This window comes from Pelophylax lessonae (genome assembly GCF_965119305.1).
Source record: "Pelophylax lessonae genome assembly, chromosome: 4".
Taxonomy (NCBI): domain Eukaryota; kingdom Metazoa; phylum Chordata; class Amphibia; order Anura; family Ranidae; genus Pelophylax; species Pelophylax lessonae.
Genome location: NC_138771.1, coordinates 573,796,819 through 573,818,434, shown reverse-complemented (window position 1 = coordinate 573,818,434; position 21,616 = coordinate 573,796,819). Strand labels below are relative to the sequence as shown.

At 45.6% G+C, this 21,616-nt stretch overlaps 1 protein-coding gene across 1 annotated transcript; it reads right to left on the bottom strand.

Annotated features, from left to right (window-relative positions):
- Positions 1 to 3,889: 3,889 nt before the first annotated feature.
- TM2D2 (TM2 domain containing 2) lies at positions 3,890 to 20,313 on the bottom strand. Its single transcript, XM_082256929.1, has 4 exons — positions 20,037 to 20,313; positions 16,504 to 16,591; positions 12,995 to 13,110; positions 3,890 to 4,317 (listed from the first exon to the last, which is right to left on the bottom strand). The coding sequence occupies exons 1-4, from the start codon at positions 20,213 to 20,215 to the stop codon at positions 4,104 to 4,106; spliced, it is 597 nt and encodes a 198-aa protein (XP_082113055.1). The 5' UTR covers positions 20,216 to 20,313; the 3' UTR covers positions 3,890 to 4,103.
- Between the last annotated feature and the right edge of the window lie 1,303 nt (positions 20,314 to 21,616).

Genomic DNA, 21,616 nt, shown 5'->3' with positions numbered 1-21,616 from the left:
CAACAGTCATAAGGTGCAGGCGGACTGGTATGGATGGCACAGACAGTGAGATGCACAAAATGCAGCACAGTAATCTTTTAAGGCCCAAGCGACAGTCATAAGGTGCAGGCGGACTGGTATGGATGGCACAGACAGTGAGATGCACAAAATGCAGCACAGTAATCTTTTAAGGCCCAAGCGACAGTCATGAGGTGCAGGCGGACTGGTATGGATGGCACAGACAGTGAGATGCACAAAATGCAGCACAGTAATCTTTTTAGGCCCAAGCGACAGTCATGAGGTGCAGGCGGACTGGTATGGATGGCACAGACAGTGAGATGCACAAAATGCAGCACAGTAATCTTTTTAGGCCCAAGCGACAGTCATGAGGTGCAGGCGGACTAGTATGGATGGCACAGACAGTGAGATGCACAAAATGCAGCACAGTAATCTTTTTAGGCCCAAGCGACAGTCATGAGGTGCAGGCGGACTGGTATGGATGGCACAGATCTGATGGTGCACAAATGCGGCACTTACTTTTGGGAGAAAGAACAGTGGTGCTCCTGCTTGCCCAAATAAAGCTGTTCAGGTGGCAGTGAGTCATGAAGGTGCAGCTGGAAAAAATGCGGCGCTTACTATTCTTAGGCCGAACCTAACAGTCCCATGAGGCAGAAAAGAGTTCTCACAGAAACTAAGGCGACTCAGGATTGGATGCTTAATTATTTACATTTATTTTTAACATTCCCGTAGGACTGGTACAGTAGGTGCTCGCAGTTTGCCCTACGGTCGGTCACTGGCCAGCAGCAGCCGAGGAAATGATCGTGCACCAATGACAGGCAGCGGGGAGGGCCGGGCCGCGGTTTGCCTGTATGTGACTGGCCAGCAGCAGCAAACCAATCACAGGCAGCGGAAGCGTCACTGGAGAGCGGGCCGGCCGCATGAATGTGATGACGCGGGGGTGCGGTAACTGAAACGGTTACCGCCCCCTTCCGCGTCATCATCACGTTCATGCGGCCCGCCCTCCAGTGACGCTTCCGCCGCCTGTGATTGGTTTGCTGCTGCTGGCCAGTCACATACAGGCAAACCGCGGCCTGGCCCTCCCCGCTGCCAGCGATTGGTGCTTGGTGTATGATCTACTCCTCGGCTGCTGCGGACCCGGAAATGTGCACAAGCATAAAATAAAATTATACATTAATTTGCAATAAAAAAGTTTTAAGCATCCGCTCCCCCCGCCGCTCCTCCCCAGATTTCCATGACTTTTCCAAAACATTTGTAAAATCGTACTTTTCCATGACCTTTCCAGGCCTGGAAAGTGTCATCTCAGAATTCCATAACTTTTCCAGGTTTTTAATGACCGTACGAACCCTGTGGCTTTCAACAGCCAAGTCGGTAAAGCCAGCAACTGTAAAGCAGGATGGAAGATTGACCCTTGGGGCAGCAGACCTTCCCTGAGAGAAAGTCTCCAAGGAGAATCGGCAACCAGCCATGCCGGATCGGCGTATCAAGACCGGCGAGGCCAGTCATGAGCCACTAGAAAGCACTTGTGGTGTCGACCAGAGGATCTTGAGACAGTGCCACAAACCTCTGTACCGCTCTTGGAATTTGTACAGCAGAGAGGGCTGGAACAAACCGGTCTGCCCACCTTAGATCCCTGGGTACTTCCCGAGCCACCTGGACACTTGTTGTGCCCCCTTGGTGATCAACCTAGACCATGGCCGAGGCATTATCCGATTGAATTCGTATCGGACACCCCTGAAGACGAATTGTCAAAAGATCCAGACGAAGTCTGATCGCTCAGAGTTCCAGTACATTAACCGGCAGTTTGGACTCTTCCAGAGTCCAGACCCCCTGAGCACAATCTCTGCGGAGGACGCCTCCCCACCTGGACTGACTGGCATCCGTGGTGACAACCGTCCAGGACAGGGGGAGAAAGAATTTTCCCTGTCGAAGTGCCAGAGAACAAAGCCACCTCTAGAGACCGTGGATTCTTTTTCCATTTCACCAGAATCTTTTTCCAGTGATCTTGTGTGCAACTCTGGAAATGGAACCGCCTAAAAAGGTAGACCCCCAACGGGCCCAGCACCTGCATGCAAGCTTGGAGGGATGACCGTCTGCTGGACAACAGAAGCTGAATTGCCTCCTGCAATGTCTAATTTTTCCAGAGGAAGAAACACTCTGGCTGAGGCCAAGTCCAGAGTCAGACCCAGATAGTCCAGGTTTGTGGACGGAACCAAAGCGGACTTCTGAAGGATCAGAATACAACCGAACTCCCTCAGAGTTCAGAGAGTAATCTCCAAAAATTGACCATCACAGCAGTCGGAGGCTTCGCTCTCAATAGAATGTCCAGGTACCCCAGTACCGATATCCCCCGCTGACGCAACAATGCTAGCAACGGGGTCAACACTTTTGTGAAGACCTGAGGAATGGAGGCGAGACCAAAGGGTAATGCCACAAACTGATAATGCTCCTCCCCACGGCAAAGCAGAGGAAGCACTGGAGCCCGGCCCATACTGAAATGTGAAGGTAGATGTCCTTGATGTCGATAGAAGAAAATCCCCCTGATGTAGGGACGCCACTACCATGTGAATGGACTCCATTCTGAACTTCTGTACCTGCACAAAGCAGTTAAGGGCCTTGAGGTCTAGAATTGGACCTACCTTGCCATCCTTCCTGGTAACTGTAAAGAGGTTTGAGTAAAGCCCCTGAAAACGTTCCGAAGTCGGAACAATCACCCCTTGAAGTAACAAGTCTTGCACTGCCCCAAAAGGACCCCATAAGCGATCTGGGGACAAGTGCAGGTTGCAAGGGAAGAACCTTTCCGGAAGATAAGACCGAAACTCCATCTTGTAGTCCGACCGATTCACTTCATGGACCCACTTGTCCTGTAACAGGGAGATCCACGGATCCGGTAAACTGCAAAGACATCCCCCCACTCAGTGAGGGCGCCCCTTCATGCAGAGGAAGCCTTGTCTGCAGGTCTGGAAGAGCCCACCTGTGGCTTGCCAGACCAGATCCTCTTGGAACCTCCAGTGGGGGCCCTGAAGGGCTTTAATCTCAAGACCCTGAGAACAAAAAAGGCCTCTTATGAGCCGAGAAGAATGGCCCATGTCTATGACAGGGCTCCTTGCCCTTGGTAGCCTGCGGAAGTAGAGTACTCTTCCCCCTGTGAGACCCTTAATGAGGTAATCCAAGGAAGCTCCTGATCCTTCATTCCACTGGAAAACGGCGTGCCCCAGCGGTCCAGCCGTGGACTGTTCCTGGTCTACTGAGCTTTCTCTGGGCTTGAGGACGTCAGGATTAGCCCAAAACTCAAGACCCCTGGAGTGCAGGGGTGCTGGACCAGTCTTGCGCTGGAAGGATTATGTAAGTAAAGCTCCTATCTCCACTACCATAGATAAAAACGGCCAGCTGATCCATACATTGCAGGCACAGCCCCATTGCATGGGGAAACTTTTTTTTTTTGCCTGGAGATGGACTTTAATTCCAATTTTCACCTTAACTTATGATGCTTTAAAATGATGCATACATTTTAATACTTTGTAGTATTTAAATAAAGGAACCTGTGTTGTTACATACAAGGAATTTCTTTATTGGCCCATTTGGCAACATTCCTTCCAACCTACTCAATCCCTCAGTGTGAAATATTCCAGAATGCTGAAACTAACTCTGGGCCAACGTCTACTTACATCTCAATGTGTTATTTTAGCACTTTCAGACACTTGCATGGGCTTGTTCTCATGCAGGCATTAAAGGAGACCCGTATTCCACTTTTATGTGGTTGATGGTTGTAAAAACCCTGGAGTTTAATTAACTTAAACTCTACATGACTTGAGAATCAATACCAGGCCTTGCATGGCCACCCCATATCCCTACAATGTTCTGGTAAATGAATAGGCACAAACTGCAAACATTCCCATCTTAATTACATTTATTACAGTGTAACATTAGACATTGCTGTATAACATATTTACATCATTCTATCTTACATCTGAGAACATCTCTGTAAACCATTCAGTGTTTTGTCTTTGTGCCATGGTGCTGCCACATGAAATTCAGTGACATCAGCGGAGTCTGCAGCTGGAAGTCTGATACAGATTGCAGTGTCCCCATAGATAGTCTGTATATCAGTATATTGTACACCAGTTGCTGTTATCACTAGGCATGAGCCCTCCTGTGATGAGCAATATAAGATCCACAAACCACCAGATGCCCAGACCTCCCAGAGTGAGGAGTTTTCCCACAGCGGTGCCCGTGTGTCCCAGGCAGAAGCGATCTACTCCAAAGCAGCCCAAGAAGAAGGAGTAGAGCAACGTGGTAATAAAATAGTGGCCTGTGTACCTGTGTAGAGACAAATTAAAAGGGTTGAGAACCATGACCTCATAGTACAGCTTCTTGTCAGTTTGAGATTTGTGAAAACAAAAGCTGAACTCTATGCAGATAAAAAGGTTACAAATGAATGCATCAGGAAATGTATTTTTTCAGTGCAAGCACAGTAAGTATTTGCATTTGACTTAGTATCAGTTTCTTAATGTCCCTGTACAGCAGAGCTTGGACTTGGAAAGGGAAAACAAGTTCTGTGCAATCAGTTGTGCTTATAGGGAATATGTTGATAGAAGGAAAGAGCTGGTGCTCCTTCACTGCCTAGTCAAAAACTGGGGGGCCAAGAAAAAAAAACTGAAAATGTTATCTACACACAAAAGAGAAATTAGGTCTTCTCCTTTGCCAGACAGGCCTGTGCTGTGTGGCGAGCTGTGTGGCAGAACGGTGTAAAACTACAAACTGAATGGACAAAAATACAAATCTTTTGGTAATTAATTCAAATGCCTGATATTTATTTAGTCTGTGTATTTAGTTTTAAATGACCCGTTTGCAAGGCAAAGCAAATGGCTCACTTAAAGCGGAACTTCACTCTCTCAATCAACATTGACTATTTTTAATCCTTCTTTTGCTGGCATTAGAAAATAGATAGGAAAGTGTTTCATATTTACTTGTTTAAAAGGAGAAGTACAGCCAAAGCTCATGTGACTGTAGTTTTTCTGTATATCATGCACTCCTGTGACCTGTTTTCAGCAGACAGTGGGCTGAAGTCCGCTATCTGTTGACATCACAGAGCCGGTCAAGGCTCAGGAAAGAATTCGACCATATGGTTGGAATGCACCCAGGAGCCCGGCTGGCACCCGGCTCAGCCTCTCAGCAAGCCGCTGAGAGCCTGAGCCGGCTGCTCCTGCCCCCCCCCCCCACCCCCAACAGCCCCGCATTCCAGTGAGCGAGGGGGGCAGAGCAGACAGCGGTGACTGACATCACTATCATGTATGTATGTATGTATGCCTGAGCTTAGGGCAGATGGATTAACGAATCTAAATACTACATAAATCACCTGCCCTCACTCAAGATGGCCATGGCCGAAACTGCTGAGGGGGTGTTTTTGAAGTGATTTCTCAGCAAAATAAAGCATGGAGACATGGATTGATGGGGATGTTTGCTTTGAATATTAAAAATGTATTAAGTTACGCTTTTGGTTTGTGGTGCTTAGATACAGAGTAGTTCTGCCTTAACTGAGTTCTCTTACATGCACCAGTGTGACAGCACTCGGCAAGTGGGCAAGCACTTTCGTTGTCAGTTGGGTGGTAACTCACATGCTGTTCCATACCCAGAAGTGGCTGCTTATTTTCCTTCACTTCCAGCGTCAGAAAAGAATAATGGGGTGAGGAAGGAAAGGTAATATGTTGCTGTACAGGGGGAATTTAAAGAACTATACTGTATCTTAGCACCACAAACCAAAACCCCAATTCATTCATTTTTCATATTTAAAAAGGAAACTCCCCTATACATCCATGTCTCCATGCTTTATTTTGCTGAAAAATCACTTAGAAAAACACCCCTAGCATTTCTGGCCATGGCCATCTTAAGTAAGGGCTGATGATTCATGTAGCAATTACTTCCTGGAATCCATCTGCCCTTTCCTCAGTGATGCAGACATGAGGGTGTGCTTAGCTGAGAAAGCTCCTCCTCCCCTCCTGAAGACTCCTGGGATGTATGGCCTTATTTGCCTATGCCTGGAAACCAGAAAGTAACCGAAGAATTGTAAAAAAAAAAAAAAAAGTTTAAAACAAGTAAATGATAAACGTTCTAATCTATTTACTAACGCTAGCACCAGAAGGATTTAAAATAGTCAATGTTGACTGAGAGAAAAGTTCCTCTTTAAGCTTTGGAAAGTATGTTTGAAGCTTTGAATGCTTTCTTTCCTCACTCCTGATGACAGTAGGGAGCAATGAGGGATGAGGAGAAGGCATGTATAAGCTGCGGGGATGTAAGACGACGTTTAATGACCTTGTTTCTTTGACCTGTATGAGAAAAAACGCAGGGTCATTAAGCAAAACATTTTGGCACATACTTCGTTTCCTATAAATAGGTGCATTCAATATCTTTATTGAAAGACTAGTGAACTGATACATTTCTGTGTGACAACCCCCTCTAGTGGCCAAAATGTTACAAACCTTTATATATAAACAGTCTAATAATGTACTGGGAGGGGGAAGAACATAGGCTTCCATTGCTGACCTGCTGAAAATGTTAGTCACCTGGCAGTCTCTGGCTTTGAGCCACTAACCTCGAACAAGGATGCATCAAGTAAAGTGGAGCTGAGGTTAGAACTTGTGTAATGCACTGCATAGGTGTTCCAGGGATGCCAACACTAGTATAGCCATTGGATCAGCATGAGAGCCAGGCAACTTACACTTTTAGAAGGAGAAGTTGGCAATAGCAACCTATATGTTTCTATATACAACCTAAATGTCATTCATATAATGACATGTGAGTGAATTTTAGCGCAGTAGCAGTTAGCATGATGATACACATTCATTTGGAAAGTCCATGACAGCTTAGGCTCAAAGGAAGTGGGTTGAATGATGCTGGCCAGACCCAGAAGACGTGTGACAGCTCTGGATTAAAGACAAGTATTTCAGCATTGCTTTATTTTTAAAGGCATATTCAATATTTTAAGCTGGAGTTCTGTTTTAAAGAATAACTGCAACTACCTTTTACAATTAAACCATTCGCCAATTCTCCCTCCAGTGAATGAAGCTGGAAGAGGCGACTATTTCATTACTACCAGGTTCAGAGCAGTCATTCCCCAGCAGTTAAAGTGTTACTAAACCCAGTAATAAAAAAATGTTCATAAACCCCCTCGCACTGCTCACAGCTTATAAATAATCTTTTTACATTAAAATACTGCAGCTATATACCTTGTTAGCTGAACTGTATACTGCGGTCACGCGATACTCTGCAGGGTCTGCCAGAGTCCAGAGTGTTCGTGTAGGAGGAGATTTCACTACCTCTTGAAGTCCACTATAGCCTGTGTGCTCATGCTTTTATGGGAGGTGGATCCTCCATCAATCAAGATGTCACATCCCACCCACTGTGTTCTTTTTTAGTTACTGGGCATTGAGGAAGAGGGAGGGACTGAGCTGTCATTGAGGATCTGTATACACGCCAAAATGTGTGATGTTAATACCATGTGACCTGAATAGCTCAGCTAAAACCAGGAAGAATTGTATCCAGCAATAGAGACCAAACTGAGCATGTGCAGCTAAACTACACTTATTTTGCTTATCCGAACTTGCCCAGAGTGAACGTGCAGGAGGGAGAGGATCTGTGCATACAGGATCACACAGCCTTTTTACACAATACAGAGGATTAATCACTTCAGTTCCACAGTGAGTATAACAAGCATGCTATTCTGTGGGTTTAGTAACACTTTAAGATTTGATAATATATAGTGTTTGTGTGCAATAAAATTGACTATAGTTTAGCTTTAGCTAAAAATAATGGGATTTTTGACTTACCAAAAAATCCATTTCTCTGATGTTCATTGACGGACATAGCTCTTTATCTTCTTAACAGTTGGGTTATGTTGCCCCCTACAGGAGAAGGACACTAGACAGGAAAAAGCTCGACTACGCCTTTGGGGCAGTCCCAGGGGGTATACTCCCACTCTCAGCCATAAGCAATCAGTTTTGTTACAAGCAATGTCGGAAGAAGGCCAACTCCACAGAGGGGTGGCTGCTGTGTCCATCAAGGATCATCAGAGAAATGGATTTTACCGTAAGTCAAAAATCCCATTTTCTCTTTCGTTCATCGACAGACACAGCTTCTCATCTTCTTGACAGTTGGGACATCCCAAAGCAGTGTCAAACATGATGGGTGGGAACAGCAAGAAAACAATTCCCAAGGCTAAACCATAGCCAGCCAGGTAACATGGAGCTCAACCATAAACAACAGGAGCTCACCTGAAAAAACAAAAAACAAAAAAAAAACAAAAAACAATACACCCTCAAAGAGGACCAGGTCCTCTAAAACAGCAGCCTGCAAAACTTGGCGGGCAAAAGAAGCATTCGCAGATGCCAACACATAATTAAACTTTGTGAAAGGGTGCACAGACGATCAGGTGGCCGCCTTGCAAACCTGCGTCACTTACGCCTGATGACGGAAGGCCCAAGAGGCACTAAGAGCCCCAGTAGAGTGCGCCTTGACAGGTAAAGGAGGAACCTAACCCCTAATGGAAAAGGCCTGAACCACCATCTGTCTGATCCATTTGGAAATTTTTCGAGTTCCATCCGTGAGCACAAATAGAGAGTCTGACTTCCTGAAAGACTCCGTAGCTGCCAGGTACACCCTAATTGCCGGACCACATCCAAGGCAATTTCCTTTGGAAGTTTAGGCCTGGGACACAGGGAAGGCAACGGAATGTCTTCATTTAAATAAAAAACAAACAGAGACAACCTTTGGAAGGAATGAGAGATAGGGGCGAAGAACCACCCTATCCCTGTGATTTACCATATAAGGTGAACGACAGGATAATGCCGACAGTTCCGATACCCTGCGCGCAGAGGTTATAGCCACCAAAAAGGCTACCAACTGAGACAGCATAAACAGGGGAATCTCCCGAATAATTTTCAAATCAAGGCTTCTGTAGAGCTGAAAGCACCAATTTGAGATCCCAACTTGGCAACAGAGCCCGCCCTGGAGGGACCATATGTCGGAACACACCAGGGATTGTGTGGCCAAAAGTCGTTTGAAGAAGACCGCCAAAACCAATACTTGGCCCTTGATGGTACTCAAGGCTAACTTCTGTTCAACCCCCCATTGAATGAAGGTTAAGACCTGAGCCACCGAGAAGGAACGAGGATGAAGCCCAAGCGACTCACACCATGCAACAAACGTCTTCCATGTACAATGGTAGATCTTCCTAAAAGTAGATTCCCTAACTTTCAAAAGAGTAGGAATCACCAATTCAGATAAACCCCTATCCTTTCCTTCAGCACCTGGAGTTCAACAGCCAAGCCGTCAAAGCCAGAAACTGTAAAGCCCGATGGGAGATCAGTCCTTGGGACAGCAGATCCTCCCTTAGATGAAGCTTCCAAGGAACGTCGGCGACCAGCCGCACCAGATTGGCGTACCAAGCCCAACAAGACCAGCCCGAAGCCACTAAGAAGGCAGGAATCCCTTCCGCCATGATCCTACATAAAAGTCTTGGCAGAAGTTCGAGAAGAGGGAAGGCTTAAAATTAGCCGATACTGTCTCCGCGGGGCCACCAGCGCATCTGTGACGTCCGCCACAGGATCCCTTAACCGAGCCACAAACCTCTGCACCTTTCTGCTGAGCCGAGACGACAACAGATCCACCTCGGGGGTGCCCGGCCAGAGACACAGTTGATGAAACACCTTTGGATTAAGGGACCATTCCCCTATGTTCAACGCCTGCCGACTTAGGTAATCGGCCTGCCAATTTTCCACCCCAGGAATGTGTACGATGGAGGGGGCTGGAACAAACCATTCTGCCCACCTTAGAATGCATTCCTCCAGAGCTGCCAGGACACTTCTTGTGCCCCCTTGGTGATTGACATAAGCCACGGCTGTTGCATCGTCCAATTGAATGCGCACTGGCCATCCCTGAAGACGGTCCGGCCAATGGTCCAGGCACAGTTTGAACGCTCGGAGTTTCAAGTCATTGATCAGTATTCTTGACTCTTTCAGCATCCAGATCTCCTGAGCAGAATGCTTGCCGAGGACAACTCCCCAGCCGGACAGGCTGGCATCCGTGTTGACCACTGTCCAATACAAGGGGAGGAAGGATTTTCCCAGCCGAAGCGCTGGAGAATGAAGCCACCATATCAGAGACTCCCTCATTCCCCGACTCAGCCAGATCTGATTGTCCAGAGACTGCGGAGTCTTGTCCCATGTGGTCAGAAGCTCTCTTTGCAGGGACCTCATATGGAACTCTGCAATCAGAATCAGCTCGAAGGCTAACACCATTAGGCCCAGCATCCGCATGCAAGTCCGGAGGGACGACCATCTGTTGGGACAGCAGGAGGTGAATCACAGCCAACAATTTTTAAAGGTTTGTCCAGAGGTAGGAGCACTCTGGCTAAGGCGGAGTCCAGAGTCAGGCCCAGAAAGTTCAGCAGCTCCGGAAACCGGCGAAGACGTCCCCTCCACCCCCAATACGGGTGAGGGCGCACATTCATGCAGAAGGAGCCTTGTCCACTAGTCTGCAGAAACCCAAGCTTGGCTTGCCAGACCAGGTTCATTTGGATCCTCCTGAAGAGGCCCTGGAAGGCTTCGAGCCCTTGACAGTTGACCCTAAGGGACGAAAAAAAAAAAAAAACACGTTCTTATGGGCTGAGAAGGAAGGCCCACATCTGTGACGAGGTTTCTTGCCCTTAGTTGCCTGTGGAAGAAAAGTACTCTTCCCCCACCGTGAGACCTTTAATGATGTCATCCAGGGTTGCTCCAAATAGGCGATCTCCTTGGAAAGGAAGATCAGTCAAGGCCTTTTTTGAAGTCTTTTCAGCAGACCAGCACTTGAGCCAAAGACACGCTGAAGGACCACTGCTGAATACCAGCCTTATTGCCGAACCAGCCAGAGTGTACATAGTGCCGGCCACAGCCTCTGCCTTCCGGTCATCTGGATCCTGGGGCTCTTTAACCGGAATCATGATTGCCTTGTTTAATCTGGACCACCAGTGACACAGTCCACATCTGAAGAAGGGGCTCCTCATAGGGCTAACACCTAGTAAAGCACATAGGAACCCCACAGGGACGCTTTGGTCGTCCCTACTATTTAGCGACAATTCTGTCAAAATAGGCAAATAAAAGAAACACCTTTGCCGCTCTGGATGGCTTGGGAGTGCCAAAGGGTACCTGCGCCTCTGTCGCAGCTTCAGGCGTGTCCTCTGTCTTTAGGGTCTCACGCCCAGATACAATCAGTGCATCCACCAGCGCCGTTCATGCCTGGTCACAGACATGGAGGAATCATCCTCACTATCAGCGGATTCTGGGCACATGGTTGCAGACCTAGCAGGATGACCTACGTCCGGGGCAGCCGAATCAGATTCAGGATCTGATTAGACAGATGAGGCAGGGGGGGTGCTTTTTGCTAGCCCGTCGCCAAAAGCCACCTCCACCGGGGACACAAGGAACTCCAGGACCACCGTCAGGGCATGGATGGATGGTTGGGACCCGGAGGAACTCGCAGCCTCTGAGAGGGGATCAGGTGGGGAACTGTGCTTCAGGGACCCCATTAGAGAAGAGAGGGACTCACACAAAAAATTGCATAACACCGCTATGGACACCACCACAGGGTCCAGCACAGAGCACAACCCCTGCTGTAGCAGAGAGAGGGAGACAAAACCCCACAAAGACTCACCACCACAGATCAGGCAATTACAGCACCAGGCAAACTGCACACCATGAGGCGATTAGGAAGAGAAAGACCCCAGATTCAGCACTAGGGGATGAGGAGGGGCTCCCACCACCAAAACCACCATCATACAGCTTTAAAAACATGGCCGCCGCTATTTTCAATGAGAAAAACCACAAGAAAATGGCTGCCGTTCCACAGCACAAAAGGCCCCAAGAAAATGGCGGCGCTGCGCAGCTTCCCGGGGGGCCCCCAGGAGTACCGAATACGAGCCCAGAAGGAAGGGGGGCCCTGGGAGGAGCCGCCACCACCAGGTACAGCCCCCGATCGTCCGGTCGCCGGCAGATCGCGCCCCCCCCATCGCCAGCTCAACACACCAGACCGCACTACAAAAATGGTATGGCTACTCCATGGGGGTGGGAGAGAGTGTAGGCAGATGGAGGGGGTACCATACCATACCAGACCACCGCTCCATCAGAATAGGGGAGACAGTCGGCCAGGAGGAACGCTGTGACTCAGGCGGAGGCCAGGTCATATGCACCCTCGCAAAGCGTTTAACTCTCAGGCCAGCCCCGTCCAGTGGGGATACGTCGCGGCCGACCTAGTGCGGAGCTGAGGCCTGCGCGCACTCGCTCGCCAGACTGGGGGGACAGTCTAGATCTAGATTATCCTGTACGTCGCCCAGTACGACAGTTGATGGTAGATCTCACAGGAACAAAACAACAAAGATAGGAAAAAAATTCAATTCAAAGGAAAAAAAATTGCCAGGACCAGAGATCCCAGTAAGTAACTAGGTCCTTATGGCTGAGAGTGGGAGTATACCGCCTGGGACTGCTCCATAGGCATAGTCAAGCTTTTTCCTGCCTAGTGTCCTACTCCGGTAGGGGGCAGCATAACCCAACTGTCAAGAAGATAAGGAGCAGTGTCCGTCAATAAACAAAAGAGAAATGGGTTTGATAAACAGCTGCATCAATGCCATGTCACTTTAAAAAAAAAAAAAAAAATATTAAAAATTACTACCATTTTTTTTCCCGAAGTCTCAGTTTTTAAAAAATATTTATATATATATATATATATATATATATATATATATATATATATATATATATATATATATATATATATATATATATATATATGTTTGTTTTTTTTCTAATATTCTTTAGGCCTAATATATGTATTTTAACACATGTGCAAAAATGGCTGTCAGCGAACGTATTAATGCATCCTGTCACTATTCATGAGACAATTTTACCCAATGTACTAGTATAAGGGCTTCTAGTAAACAGTGGACAAAAGATCTGCTAATACATACTTGATACACGGTTTATTCCCACGCTGAAAAGAGCGAGATCCAGCGCATTCAATATCACCTAGAGCATGGCACATGACTTTTGTATGCTCCACGTCGTCGTATGCCTGTCCTCCAAACTGAAAAAGAAGCAACAAGTTATTCTTAAGTAATAATACAATAAAATAACATGTTAAATACAAGAATGAGACATCCTGCTTCCCCCCCCCCCCCCCATTGCCCTAAATGGCTATATTTGCCTAAACCACGGGGCCCTTGGTTATGTGCACCATACAGCCTACCCCAGAACTGCAAAGCCTTTTCTTCAAAATCTTTACACCATGGCTGTCTGTCTCTTGTGCTTATACACCAGAGATTCCTTTCACTTCAGGCTGGGTTCACACTTATACGAATTGGATGCCCGTTTCCCCGCATCCAATTCACATGTCATGAGCCTGTGACCGGCTCTCAATGGAGCTGGTACACACAACTCCGGGACGGCTGCGAGGTGAATAGCACAGGAGTCCTGTGCGTCTTTGGCTCAGTTTCAGGTCCAAATTAAGCCAATAATTCAGACCGAAATCATAGTAGAGTAATTAACAAAATGGTCTCTATCAAAAATGAGGATACATGCACTATATTCACCTGGTTTATATTGCATCAAACTTTCACATAGAGTTCCTAAGATAGTAGGTATTCTTTTAAATAGAATATTTTTGATAAGCTCTGTTATCCATTTCCGAAAGAGAATGGGCTGAGGGGGAAGTTTACTTGAGTCTTGAGAATTAGTCGGTGGGCTATAAATAACACTCAAAACAGTGAGCCGTATATTCTGATCGATTAAAAAACAAATCCACATGACCAAGTAAACAGGTAAGAGGGTCAACCAACAAGTTAACCCCAAAAAGCCTACGACTCCAAAGTCGGGCGACTTTGGAGTCGGGCTAGTGTTAACCAAGCCCATAAGTCTACATCACCTCAGACAAGTATCTAATCAATTTGGGACAATGCCATAGAAGATGAATAAGGGACCCAGATCTGTGTCCACAGCTAACAAAGCAAGGGTCATCTTTCCAGCCAATGTTAATTAAAAATCCATTAAATTATTTTAAAACTCAGTGTAAAAGAAATACCTGTGTAAGTCTATGAGAGGGAGATAAGGAAATTGAGACCTACATAACAAAGGAAACCTTAGGAGGAATCTAATAATCCATAGTAGGTGTCCGAAATCAATCCCTCAGTGGATGACGCATTAACTATAGTGTTAATGAGAGGTACGAAGGAAAAAGAACCCGATTCCAAATTAGGCTGAGCCTGAATAGTGTACCTAAGTTGGAGATATTGATAAAACCTTAGGATTAATCTTAAATTCTGCCACTAATTGTGCAAAAGATTTTTTAAGTACCACTATCAGAGATGTTCCATGGTACATATTCCTGCTTTTTCCCCATCTCGGGAATCTATGGAGCTTACAAATTTCATTAAAAGTGAATTATCCCAAATGGGGGCAAATTTAGTAGAGAAGAAAATCTTCAGAATTCTTTTTTTGTAACATCCCATATTTTGCACAATAAGAAAAAAGCAGGGAATAATACCTGCAAAGCCCTTTGAACTGGCATCTCCAAAGTATATAAAGGTTGGTGACCTTGACTCAAACGAGCATAGGCTGTAGGAAGAGTTCCACCCTGCTGTTGTAACTGGGCTGCTAAGAAGTAGAGCCATGGATTGGAGAAAGATAAACCTCCGGCATCAATAGGATATTGTAAAAGTTCTAATTGTATCTTTGGTGACTTCCTCATCCAGATCAGGTCCCTAAATATAGCATTAGCCCTTGCAACATGCAAACATGCTTGTGGTCTCGATATAGAGGAATATTCGATGGAGATAATGCAGCAACTGAGGCAACCAAATCATTTTAAGCAAATTAATTCTCCCCACAACAAAAAGAGGTAACTTGCATCACACTTTACATTGCTTTTAAAATTTGAAAAAAGTAAAGGGAGAATGCTGTCTGAGATGTAATTTCTAGGAGAGTTAAGATATATTAACTCCCAAGTATTTAAGCAAAGGAATTACATTAAGGTGTGCTAATAAGGGGTGTAGTGGTTCGGGTAATGGATCTATAGGGAGCAACATCGATTTTGACTGGCAAGCCCCGAGAACCTTCCAAAGACTTCTACCTGTTGCATTACCGCTGGGAGAGAAGTTTGAGTATTGGAGATAAATAAGAGTGCGCTGTCTACATACAAAGCGATCTTCCCCTCCAGTGACCTCTCACAAGTCCTGAGATATCTGAAGAGTGACGAAAGAAACAGGCCAATGGCTCTATAGCCATGGCAAAAAGGAGAAAGGACAAGGGGCACCCCTGTCTTTAGACTATGTAGAGTGCGCTCCGGAAAGATCTTCATATCCAGCGGAAGTGCTGTGGTTCTCATTTTCGGAACGCACGGATCAGTGCTGCACTTCCTGATGCGTCATGTCCAGAGCCAGTCACATTTATAGCATGCTTGCGTCTGACGGGCCATGCCTCTGATGACGTCAAATTGATGACGAAACGCATAAAGCGGAACACTACTTCAGATGAAAGCACGCTTTTTACTGCGGTTTCCTCTAACCTGTTTACATGCCGGCTTTCTACTGATTTTATGTAAGTGTATTTCAAAATAAATGCTATTTGATTTGGGACGTACTACACTATTTCAGTCTCCTTTGTTCTGAGGTTTTCAACCTTCACCATATGCTGAAAGTCATCATCTGTCTGGTGCCATTACTGCTGAACATCTGCCACAATTGCCTCATATGACCACTCTATAATTTGAGGGTCATTGTTGTCCAGTAAGCAGTTTGGAATACCCACAGGGTGATCTATGCATTACATCCACCTTTATTCACTGGTGCTGGACGTATCTTCCCTCCACTTTTGATATGGACCTGTATTGTTGATTTATGAATTATACTCCATCTCTATCCATTGGTGCTGGATGTATCTTCCCTCCACTTTTGATATGGACCTGTATTGTTGATTTACGAATTATACTCCATCTCTATCCATTGGTGCTGTATGTATTTTCCTTTCAACTAGATTATAGACTTTTATTGTTGTTGATTTTATCATATTGGCGCCACCTTGTCTTATATCTTATTTATGGGTGTATAACCTTACCTTTATGGTTGGCTGCCTTCTAATTTAAACACTTTACATTTAGCATGTTCCAAGCACAAAATTATTTTCTTCTTTTTTGTACACAAGTAAACACTTGCACAAATGTTAACATGCGTGCAGGGTAAAATACAACCAAAATCAGACTGTGGACATATTACAGTATTTTTGATAACTGCTAAATGCTGCAGAATGCAATGGTTCTGTATGACTGGGCCCATAGCATACAATACTGCTGTGCTTTCACATCTGTACAAATTACCAACCCAAACGCAGCCTATTGTATTACTCGCCTGCTTGAGACCTAAACTACAAAAGTTTGAAATTATAAAGAAACAAATCCATAAACAACAGCAGGTACTTCAACGTTTACCCTGGCACAGCCATAGCCAATCTCTTGCTGCATAGTCACATTTCCTGTATGATCCATCGGATCCTCACATTGGATGAACTCTTCTGGTCTGAGAAGAAAAAAAAATAAAAAATTAAGGTAAGTACAAAGAGGTAAACATTTTTCTGAGACACAACATTCATTGCTGGTCCAATCTCCAGGGTGTGGGCTCACCCCACTCCACAGAAGTAGATTATCTGGTTGACTTCTGTCGAAGGGACATGTTGAAAAAGTTTCCATCAAACAGTGGCTGCAGCCAATCAGCTCCAGGCGCTGATGACTGTATTCTATTTTACCTATCGTGTATTGTACCCAAGTTTCTTAAAAGTTTTTTAACAGTACTACACCATCTGGAGCTCCTTTATTCCCATTAACCCGATCTGATCCACAGAAGGAGGCCACTCAGCAGAGGGCAATCTGGAGCATTGGGGCACCACATCGCCCAGCGGTATCTCCCCTGGTCCAGGTGGCCAAACAAGCGTTAACAGGTCTTAATACTATAAGGTATTTAAGACCCACTTCCTCTGGTGAGTGTGTTATTTTACTATCTCCCACGGTGACACCAAGTACCAGCACCAGACCCTTTGAAGATTGAGCACAGAGCACCTGCACTTTATATTCATTCTGCACTCAAGGATATTTTGCATATTTGCACTAAACGTCACCTATGAACTGTTTTCTATGAAGACATTTTTGAATTATTTATTTATTTATATTTGAGCACCATTTTGATTGGATTATCACAGAAAGGACTGCACTTCCTATCACTAATGAGCTCCTACCAAACCTGTAATTGAATCCCATTGTTTGTACATAATTTGCACTCCATCTAATTCTTTAAAAATTAATTGTATAGGAATTTATTATTATTTACAGTACACCAAACACCACAAATAGTATTTTAGGGGTAACAGTACATATCATCATTTGTGCTGTAATTCTGGTTACAGATAACAAACTTTTTTACAATTTTATCACTATTAGCCAGAGTTGTATAAAGTACTCGAAACCCATACTTGAGTAGAAGTGGAAGTGCTCAATCAAAAAGTGACTTGAGTAGAAGTACTAAAGTGTTCAACATTTTTTGTACTTAAGTATTGCAAGTAGTTTTTTTTTTAAATTTTGCTACTCAAGTACTGAAAGTAAAAGTACCAGTAGTTTTGAGAAAAAAAAATTGCTACTCAAGTACTGAAAGTAAAAGTACAAGTACTGTGTTATGTAGTTATTAAAGAAAGAAGTCAAAAGTTTGAACATCATATTGTTTTTTATTATTTCAAATGCAGCTTTTATTTATACATACAGTAGCATTTATTTTCGTATGCACTGATAATACACGTTTTGAGCTTCATGAAACTTCCATCTACTGTTCTGGCAGTGGTCATTTTTATAATTGTAACGAGTAACTATGCAGCACAAAAAAAAAAATATCGGAGTAGAAGTATTGAAATCATTGAAAAAATGTAGTGAAGTAAAAGTGGAAGTAGGAGAAAAAAATTCTACTCTAGGAAAGTACAGATACCGACTTTCGGTACTTAAGTACAGTAGTGAAGTAGTTCTACTTAGTTACTATACATCTCTGCTATTAGCACATTAAGCAATTTTAGAGTTTTTGTGCACTATTAGCATTCTTCTGGCAATACTATTTAAGACCTAACTCAACATCATATTGTAATTATCTGCACTGATCAATCACTTCCCAGTACATAACCCACTCTCAGCAAGCGCTATAGTTAGCCCCCTTTTCTTGTGGCTATACTCTTTCATTCCTTACCCTTTCTATAGCAGCTGCAATTGTAATTTAACTATCACATTTGAATAAGACCTCTGACTCCACCCTTTGGCGCGAGGGATATACTTTTTAAGTATACAAACTCTCTTTCATTGCCAATACCGATATTTTGGCCATCGCATTTCGGTATCGGCTGATATTTTGTACATCCTATATCAGGGTCCGAGACTATTCTTCTCCTCCTCCAACCATTAGGTGGTGATGCTCATGTAAGGGTAAAATGATGTCACATACCATAACCATTTACAAATGTCATTGAATATGCCACTCACATATGTACAAATTAAAGATATAAGCAATTCCACATTAGCAGATCGGTATCTCTCACCCACTTGCCGTAAGTGACACCTGGGTGATACCGCTCCCTCCGGCATACGATCTCAGAGGGCACGTGTGTGGTCACGCCCGGCGTGATCACGTGACCCGTGAGATCGTCATCGTATGCCGGAGGGAGCGGTATCACCCGGGTGTCACTTACGGCAAGTGGGTGAGAGACGGATCGGTATCGGGTGGGTGGGAGATGGAGCGGGTGAGAGACAGAGCAGTATTGAGTGGATGCCGGACAGAGCGGTATCACCCGGGTTTCACTTACGGCAAGCGGGTGAGAGATACAGATCTGCCAGCAGATCTGCTAATGTGGAATTGCTAATTTGTAGTCAGCAAGGAAATCTGTGAACAGCCCAAGCCTGTGAGTGGAGGCAAATAGACCCATGTAAGTTCTACGGGCAGGATGATTTCAATGGACCAGCATCTGTTTACATCCTTTACCTCTGAATCAACAGGTTTTGTAAACATCTGCCTGTCCATAGGCTACCCTTGAGCTCTCGATCAAAATGGCTTGATAAACCGACCAGCAGATCTGATTGGACCGCTTGTGTGAAGGGCCGTTCCAGTTTGTTTTTTGGGAGAGCAGCCATGGCCTGAGTAGAAAAGTCTATCTCCTGGCAGCATCCTGAATAAAAGGCCCCTTGATCATTGTGTGGAAGCAGCAGTCCCTCTGCAGTGGTCTGACAGCTACCACTACCCCAAACAGCATTGTCACCCCCTCAGAAGCACACACTGCCCCATACAGCGTTGTCACCCCTCAGAAGCACACACTGCCCCGCACAGCGTTGTCACCCCTCAGAAGCACACACTGCCCCATACAGCGTTGTCACCCCTCAGAAGCACACACTGCCCCGCACAGCGTTGTCACCCCTCAGGAGCAGACACTGCCCTGCACAGCGTTGTCACCCCTCAGGAACAGACACTGCCCTCACACAGCGTTGTCACCATTCAGGAGCACACACAGCGTTGTCACCCCTCAGGAGCACACACAGCATTGTCACCCCTCAGGAGCACACACAGCGTTGTCACCATTCAGGAGCACACATAGTGTTGTCACCCCTCAGGAGCACACACAGCGTTGTCACCCCTCAGGAGCACACACAGCATTGTCACCCCTCAGGAACAGACACTGCCCTCACACAGCATTGTCACCCCTCAGGAGCACACACAGCATTGTCACCATTCAGGAGCACACATAGCGTTGTCACCCCTCAGGAGCACACACAGCATTGTCACCCCTCAGGAGCACACACAGCGTTGTCACCATTCAGGAGCACACACAGCGTTGTCACCCCTCAGGAGCACACACAGCGTTGTCACCCCTCAGGAGCACACACAGCGTTGTCACCCCTCAGGAGCACACACTGCCCTCACACAGCGTTGTCACCCGGATACTCACAAGTACTCGCACAGGATAAGGGGCCCCCGGGGGTCTCTGTGCTCTGGTACAGGGACGGTGCTGGGCTCTGCGGAGGAGACAGGGCTGGTCTGGTTCTGGGAGGCGATGAGGGAGAAGGTGAGCAGCAGGCCCTGTCCTCCCAGTAATAGGTAGGTCATCGGTGGCATCGGCCACCCCATCTTCCTGCCGCAGCGCTCTTTACCCGCACTGCGCGGCTTCTTCCGCCAGGACTGTACCCAGCCAATCACAGCGCAGCAAATTACGCTCCTCTTGCGAGCTTCCGCAATCACACGCAAAACCCTTTTTTCCGTGACAGTGTAGTCTCCACTTCCGGAGCCATTTTGGCTGCGTCGAAAGTCTTGACAATAATGCGATTACGGTCTCCGAGAAAATGGCCGCACTCCGTTCAAAGAACCACACTCAAATATCTATTAGACCTCTTCTGTGTTTTCACAACAAATTGTAGCAATCCCCTAGACAGCCAACAGAGTGCGATGTGCAGTAATGAACAACATTACATTCTGATAGCTGTTTGTTTACTTTTTTTTTTTTACATACATACGTGATTGGAATGGAAATATAGGATTCCATAAATAAATTCCTTTTCTATGTCTCTGTCTATCATTTTATTGTCACCAAATTTACACCCAGACCAATCTGTCTAGTGACAGGAATCAGGAAACATCACAACGCCGCCAGGGATGATTTCAGTCACCTTTGGTGTGGTTTACAAAAATAAACATGCCGGTGTTCTGTTGAATAGTGCAGATCGTCCGATAATGCCTTGGACGATCTCCCAATCAGCTGGCATCATGGCATCAACACTGCACATGCGCAGATCATCTAGGGCAGGGATTCCCAAACTACGGCCCTGCAGCTGTTGCAGAACTGCACATCCCATGAGGCATTGGAAAACTCTGACATTCACATACATGACTAGGCATGATGAGAATTGTAGTTCCTGAACAACTGGTCCCTGATCTAAGGCATTATCCAACGATCTGCACTATTTGACAGAACACCGGGGACACTCAAGGAAGCACTCCTAGCAGTGTTATTGTGCGGGTTGCTGAATTCTGTAGAAATCTTCATTGCAAGGCTGTCTGGTCCTCTTCCTGTTACTGAACTTCCAGCACTGTGGGGGTTAACAGCTTCAGGTCTCCGGTCTCAGCTGCACTAAAGATGATCGGAGGGGACGCTCCCTCTCCTCCATTGTTCTTTCACCGATTACACTGCATATAACATGGACTGTGAATGGGGGATAGAATCTGATGACTGATCAGACTCTTCCCATTCACAGATCATGGTAAGTGTAATCAGTGAAAGAACAATGGAGGAGGAGGAAGAAGTAGTTGTGCTGGAGTGTTAATCCATTTCAATGGCCAGAATACAGTTTTATTCTAACCAATAAAATGAATTAACATCCAACCCTATTTATTTAAACGTAGCTTTAAGGCCCTTTCACTACGAACGCAGTTTGCTGCAGTTGGATGGATTTTCAACTGCACTCCAACTACATAGCAAGTCCAAAATCAAGTTAATCCTATGGGCATAGTTCTCATCACCACGCTATGAGTTGT

What these genes read in the sequence shown, in the direction of transcription:
- TM2D2 (XM_082256929.1), bottom strand. Translation starts at nt 20,215, where the DNA reads ATGGGGTGGCCGATGCCACCGATGACCTACCTATTACTGGGAGGACAG. An exon ending in CTTATCCTGTGCGAGTACTT is followed by an intron (nt 16,592 to 20,036) that starts GTGAGTATCCGG and finishes TTTTCTTCTCAG; the next exon opens with ACCAGAAGAGTTCATCCAAT. An exon ending in GGGAATAAACCGTGTATCAA is followed by an intron (nt 4,318 to 12,994) that starts GTATGTATTAGC and finishes GTCTCTACACAG; the next exon opens with GTACACAGGCCACTATTTTA.